A 7454-nucleotide genomic window follows, 5' to 3' on the forward strand; every position below is an offset into this window, starting at 1 on the left:
CCAATGGAAGCTACTCTGAAAAGCTAATTGTGGAGCCTCAACTGCGAGTGGGCTACCACAGATAAATCAATCTCGGCTTTGGTTATACATGTACATGATACGAGTGAGTGAGTCGGATTTTACGCCGTTTTTAAAAGTACAGTTTATGACAACCGTTTGTTTGAGGAAACATAAGGTTATGTGGGTCTTTGTCGTTTACCGCTTCTGGTGAGACTGACGAGGACAGGCATGGTGTGGGCAAACCTTTAAACATACATATGTACTTTTAGCGAACTGGGATTCGAACCCATATGGGTAGACGGCGAGGCCACGAGTGCCTCGTTTTCGATATGAGGCAAACTTGACTCCATGCTTCACAAAAGAAATTGAAGAACACATGTTTACATATGACTCCGTTGCTGGTGGATATTGCCAAACCCCAGTTTTCAATTTTGGGCGTCCTTTAACGTGTTTTGTGTAGTATATATGTGTAAGAGATCCTCTGTCTCTGTCTCTGTCTGTCTCACTATGTCTGTCTCACTGTCTGTATGTCTGTCTGTCTCACACACTAACTCTCTCTCTCACACACACATGCACTCACGCGCGTGCGCGCATGTATACTGCTCGGTAAAACCCCATACTCCTATCTACATACATACATACCTGATCCAGTGCTATATGTTCAGGTGCAGCATGACTGGAGAAGACTTTAGCTGCGCTCTACATGCATATCATTGCTCAACATTAATGCTTCTTCAGAAAGGCAACATATACTGTCTGAATTTCTTTGCGGAGAAATAGATTGGGACAAGTCCGCAACGATCTGTGAGACAGCAAGTGGTGAGCCTAGAATAGATCACCAGCGCACAACCTCGAGATCTAGGCTTGTCACATGAGTGGTCGCGACGACTGATGCTCACAATGTCAATCACTAGGTTGTTTCTTCCAGACTCCATTCTTCACAGACCGCCGTCTCATAGCTGAAAAAATGTTGAGTTCGTCAAGAATCAAATAAAGTCAAAATGTTTTTAACGCCGCACCCAGCTATAAATATACCACGGCAAGCGGTAAATAATGGAGACAATACGCACGGAATGATGGCGCACACTCTCACAATTGCCAATCCCAATCGCGAAGCCCAGCCTCTACAGTCATGACTCATGGGGTTTGTGGTAGCATATGTGTATTACAGAATCCCAAGGATAACTGTAAACAAAACTGTGATATATTGATTTTACGAAATTAGAGTAAGATCTGGATGCAAGTCATGTGTATCGCACTAATATAAATAATACGGAAACTAGTATCGATCTATACTGAGGAAAACTATAACCACCTGTTATGCTTTTATGTGTCTTTCATGTAAAACCTCAACCAGAGCGGACAGCAGAACATAATTCATAAAAATAAATGTAAAGAATGTTTATTGTGTAAATGTAACCATATTAAAAATGAATTAAGATGTACTGGTAATGAAATGTATAATGATAATTATATACTTATAATTGGACTGAACTGAAGAGAGATCAAGCTGACCTGATGAAAGGTTAAGATTGTATTTTGTACAACATGGCGACATAGGGTTGGTGGGATTGTCAGCTGTTCCATAGTGGCCCCCTTTCAATAAATGTATATAAAAAGATACTTAAAGGACCTGGGTTTTTTTCTTCTTCAAAATATGTTCATTTCAGAGACATCTTAGTTGTGCTGCCATTCATATCGTGATATCACTCGTTTGTGGTGTGAAACAGATATATCATAAATAGTTTATACCCATGCACACACGTATTGAAAACACACGAGAAGCTACTCTTCACTGACACGCTTGACACTGTGTCCAGGGATGCCTCATTGTATAGCCACTCCCAAGTTGTTAACACATTGATCATATTTATGGAAACACTTTTAATACATACAGATCGCTACATTGTTAACTCTAACAATTATCACATAGTCGTTGACGGACACACACGCACACACGCACACGCGTATACGCGCATACATAAATACATCGTCACACAATGTAGTTTATATATAGCTTGGAGATCAAAAACAAAATAAACTGTATACTAGTTTTCTGACCGTGAATTTTGCTACAACACTAATAATTTTCGACTATACTGAAACCTGGCTTTCGTAAATTCAGAACAGAACCAGAAAGAGACGTACCAAACCAAAAATAGACAAACAAAGAACAACAACCCCCTAAACCCCGCTAAAGCCAACAAACAAAAACCAAACCCAACAAAACGAACATCAAGAACAAAACAAAATAAAACACACAAAACCAACCAACCAACCAAACAAACAAAAAAAACCCCACACACATCAACACAACTAGCACATTCATTAAACTGAAAAGTTGTGATCAACCTGAACTTTGAAATCTGGTAGAAAGAAAATCCATTGAGCAACGTTACAATGATATTTATCTATTTATCTTGTGTATGCAGCATTATTTCACGTTATCACCACACGCAAACACAATGCATGAGAGGCACGTGCACAACGTGGGAGCCTCCTACACATGCATGGGGTGTCATTAAGAATCTTGCCGTCTCTCAGGCCTTCCGAGAAATCACTGTACACCATTTTTCCGATAATTTACTTACATCTGTGCATGGTTGGGGTTTTCGGGGTCAAATCACACACCACTGACTGAAAATTATAAACCTGAAATTTTCATGTCATACGCCTGTCACCTAACAAGGGGGATAACTGAACGAACAGCTTTGCTTTGAATGAAATCCACGTGGTGATGCATTCTCAAAACATCCATTATTATTGTATCAGCATTTATTCAATCTCCCAGTTTTGACAACCGTGCATTGAAAGTACAGTTCCCCTACTTTTTTGAAGAGTGTATGTGGGTTTAGTTATTTTATAAAGTGCTATGATCTGAGCAGTGACAACAACATGCCTCTATGCTATTTGTAGATATTACGTTACAAGCACCTGTGCATAGGTGTTCCTTCAGTTTAAGATATAGAGAATAAAAAAATGTTTTCAACAAAAGAGACTCCGTGCTATGAAAATACATGTCCTCCAGGTAATGACTTATCATCAGTATGCATGACTTGTCAGATCCCATTGTATTATGTGCTCTGAGCATGTCCAATATTTATCACCAAAGGGACCTTCCATATTGTTCACCGATGCAGTTTTGTAGCGTCACCGGTATGAACCGGTGCCTTAGTGCTTTGTTCCCCATGGATGTATGCAATGTGACAACCGACGCAGTCAACAATGTTTGCGGATGTACATTTCTAACGTGTGCAACGTGAGTCTTTGATTGTATCAACTTGGAGGTCATTTCCTGTTTTGTAAATTCCGTTGGCACAAAGGCATACTGAAACAAACAGATGGCATTAAAAAACCACGGGTTGTTTTCGATGGAGCTGAAAGGCGCAAAAGTAATCTTAGCGCAAGACGGAATCAGCACTTGTCCTAAATCGGGCGCTTTCTCTGTCTGTTATGGGTTATCTTTTGGACGCTTTCATGCAGTTTGTCAGCATTTATATGTATAAGTACTTCGTGATATTTTGTCAATGTAGAAACATAATGATATGTTCGTGTATTTTTCTTATGTAGACCAGATCATGGCAGATACAATGCATGCGTACTTTTGTTTCTAATTTAACTAGAATCCATAAATATTTATGTTGATATTAAATAGTTAGATTTATTCTGGAATTGTGACCATGTTTTATCAATCAGATATACGAAAAAGATATCACTTACACCTTACTTAAGTATTGGTGGAAATGTTTTAATCAAATTGTCTGGTATGACATTTTCAAACTGTTTTGAACGTGATGACACAGATTTTTTATATTTTTTTGTGATTAAATTGAACTATGATAACCTGTTGACTAGTAATTTCAGATGATGGAGATTCGACTTCGAGATCGCAGCAATAAGGCACGGTATGAATTCCGGATGGTGGCCCGAGAGGTCACCCATGAGATGTATGATGTCCCAGAAGAGAATCAGGTCCTCCTTGCCTACCCACCTGAGCGCCAGACCAGAGGTCCTTCACAGATAACAGAGCAGACGCAGCAGAGGTCTAGGTCAGGAGGTAGTCGGGCACAGCAGGTTGCATGTGGTGCCTTGTCTTTCAGCCTGGCTGATCCATCCATAACCGATGCTGGGTCCATGTTTGACAGTAGCTTTTACAATCTGATCACATTCCTGTTTGTAAAACCAGATCATCAGAGGAAAGGAGTGGGCCGACAGTTGATCCAGGCGGCCCTTAAACATATGGCTGCCCATGAGCCAAGTCGACCTGTGAGAGTAGAGAGTGCACTTGGTGCTGCTTACTTCTTTGAAAAACTTGGCTTTGTTCGAGTTGGTGAACCATATGAAACCGTGTATTCAGGAGCCAGACTGTTCAGATCAATAGTTAATATGGAGCATCAAGCCCCAAGATGTGATCCTTGAGTCCTGATCTGCAAATGTTCATGGATGAAGAGATTAGTAGGGTAGTACTAGTATGTTATGATGGTTCTCAAGACAGAATGAGGACAGCATATGATGAAGAGGTTATATGATGTGACAGATGACAGCATCATTGGGAGAGAAAGAGATCATATGATGTGATCGAGAACAGCATCATTTGGGATGAAGAGTTTACGATGTGACCGAGCATCACATCATGCATGGATGAAGAGGTTGTTATGATGTGACCAAGGACAGTATCCTCTTGGATGAAGAGGTTGTTATGATGTGACCAAGGATAGTATTGTTTAGTATGAAGAGGTTGTTATGATGTGACCAAGGATAGCACCATTTGGGATGAACAGGTTATATGATGTGACCAGGGACAGCATCATTGATGGATAAATGGAATTTTATGAAGGGACCAACAACAGCACCATGCGTGGATGAAGAGGTTCTGTGATGTGAAAAATGAGCTCATGAGTCATGGCGACCATGACATCATGTAAGCATGTGGATTATATTGTAGACTGAGACATCTCTCATGTCAACAAGAATGGTACTTCATCAAGTATTGGTGAAAATGTTTTAATCAAATTGTCTGGTATGACAAATTTATTTTCAAAGTGTTTTGAACATGATGAAAAAATGAAATAAATATTTTCAAATTGGTTTGAAAAACATGTCTTCATATTACGTATGTTGTATAAACCAGTTGGAAATTTGTGTTTTGGTTGGTCTTTAACACTCAACACTTCTGGATAGTGCTCCCCTACTTTGTTTCACTCTTATAGGTTTCATGGTCAAGTCACACATTATTCACGCCCTTATCACACACCAGTTTTACACCCAAATCACACACCAAGCTTCACTCCACTTTCACACCCAAATCACACACCCGTTTTACTCCCAAATCACAAATACTCCCAAGTCACACACAGAACTGAACTCCACTTTTGCACCCAAGCCACACACTTTTCACATCCAAGTCACACACAAAGCTTTACTCCACTTTCCAACCCAAGTTATACAGCAGTTTCACATCCAAGTCACACACCAAGTTTCACTCCAGTGAAACTGTGTCCACACTAGTTTCACACCCAGGTCACATCAGTTTCACACCCAAATGACATGTCAAGCTTTACACCAGTTTCACACCCAAATCAAACACCTGGTTCACACACCAGATTGGACAAAAAGTGTGACCAGTTTCACGCCCAAGTTACACAAAGAGCTTCACACAAGTTTTATACCCAAGGCACACACCAAGCATCACACCAGCTTTACACTCAAGGGACACACCAGTTTTACGTTAAGTCACACACCAAGCTTGACTCCAATGTCACATCTGAATCACAGACAATTTCAACATCACTTTTTCATCCCATGGTACTTCAAAAAAAAATAATGATAATTTTATGCATATACATGTACAACTTTTTCATTCATTTTCTTTAATCAATTAATTTGTGAAATATATTGAAATATATTATGGGTCTAATTGAATTCGCTTTACACCCAAAACACACACTTAAGTTACATACCAGTTTCAACCCGTATCACACTTAGCTTCACTCCCAAGTCACACAGCAGTTTCACACCAGTCACATTGGGATTCAACACAAGTTTCACACCCAAATCACACAAACCAACCTTCACTCCAGATTCACACCCAAGTTGTACTTCAAGCTTTACTCCACTTTCACACCAAAGTCACACATCAGCTTTTCACCCAAGGGGCACACCAGTTATACACCCAAATCACAAACAAAGCTTCACTCCAGTTTTACACCCAGTCACACCAGTTTCACACCCAAGTCACATGTTTCACACCCATGTAACACTTCAAGGATCACACCAGTTTCACAACCATATAACCAGTTTCACACAAAAGTCACACACCAAGCTTCACTCCAGTTTTGCATCAAAGTCACACATCAGTTTCCAACAAAGCACAAACCAGTTTCATACCCAAGTCACCCCAGTTTCACACCCGAGTCACACTGAACTTCACGCAAGATTCAAACCCAAAGAAGGCTTTACTCCACTTTCCTACCAAAGTTATTCAGCAGTTTCACATCCAAGCCACACACCAAGCTTCACACCAGTTTCACATGCAAGACACACTCCAGTTTCACACCCAAGTCACACATCAGCCATCACACCAGTTTCACACGCAGGTCACCAGCTTCACACTCGAGGGACATTCCACTTTCACATCCAAGTTACACACCGTCACTCCAGTTTCACACCCAATTCACACACCAAGCTTCACACCAGTCTCTAACCCAAATCACACACCAAGCTCCACTCCAGTTTCACACCCAAATCACACACAGCTTCAGACACCAAGCTTCACATTACGTTTCACACCCAAGAGACACTCCAGTTCCCCACCCAAGTCACACCAGTTTCATACTCCAAGATACACACTCGACGCACACTCCAGTTTCACACCCAAATAACACACCAAGCTCCACTCCAGCTTCACACCAAGTCACACACTGAGCACAGGGTAGAGTTAAGGCCAGCGTAGAGACAGAAGGGGAGAAGAGAAGATGAGGCTGAGAGAAAGAAGAGAGGTTTACACCTTACTCATGTCATCCAGTGATCAACATTATGAGCATCGATCGACACAATTATTATACGATGACATTGCCATCTGACCCCTCTAGTCGCCTCTTACGACAAGCATGGGTTGCTGGAGACCAGTTCAAACCCGGATCTTCACGGGACAGTAAGAGAAAGGGGAGACAGTTACAGGAGGGAGAGAGTGGACGGGAAAAGAGGGGGCGGTTGACGTTTGGCTGGTAGAATCCCGCCCTGGGCGTTGTTACACAAATAAGTGCCTGTCTCTCAAACTGTTGTGGTTAAGGTCAACACCCCACGTGCGGCCAGGTACCACGGGTAAAGGTTATAGTGTCAAGTGGGCTGCCACCTTCGCCGCATACATCACCGCAGGTCGTCTCCGGAGTATTTGTATCAATCACAGACCTAGGCAGCCCATTTTTTTCATCCCATAATACATTTAAAAATGA

General features: G+C 41.3%; 1 protein-coding gene across 2 annotated transcripts; it reads left to right on the forward strand.

Annotated features, from left to right (window-relative positions):
* Positions 1-2591: 2591 nt before the first annotated feature.
* LOC137291463 (uncharacterized) lies at positions 2592-5097 on the forward strand. Of its 2 annotated transcripts, none has more exons than XM_067822814.1 (2): positions 2592-3259; positions 3865-5097. In XM_067822814.1, the coding sequence occupies exons 1-2, from the start codon at positions 3197-3199 to the stop codon at positions 4417-4419; spliced, it is 618 nt and encodes a 205-aa protein (XP_067678915.1). In that variant the 5' UTR covers positions 2592-3196; the 3' UTR covers positions 4420-5097. The 2 variants fall into 2 exon arrangements, with proteins under 2 accessions (XP_067678915.1, XP_067678916.1); XM_067822815.1 differs by having other exon boundaries at positions 3169-3259; positions 3856-5097.
* Positions 5098-7454: the final 2357 nt, after the last annotated feature.

This window comes from Haliotis asinina, chromosome 7 (assembly GCF_037392515.1).
Source record: "Haliotis asinina isolate JCU_RB_2024 chromosome 7, JCU_Hal_asi_v2, whole genome shotgun sequence".
NCBI lineage: Eukaryota > Metazoa > Mollusca > Gastropoda > Lepetellida > Haliotidae > Haliotis > Haliotis asinina.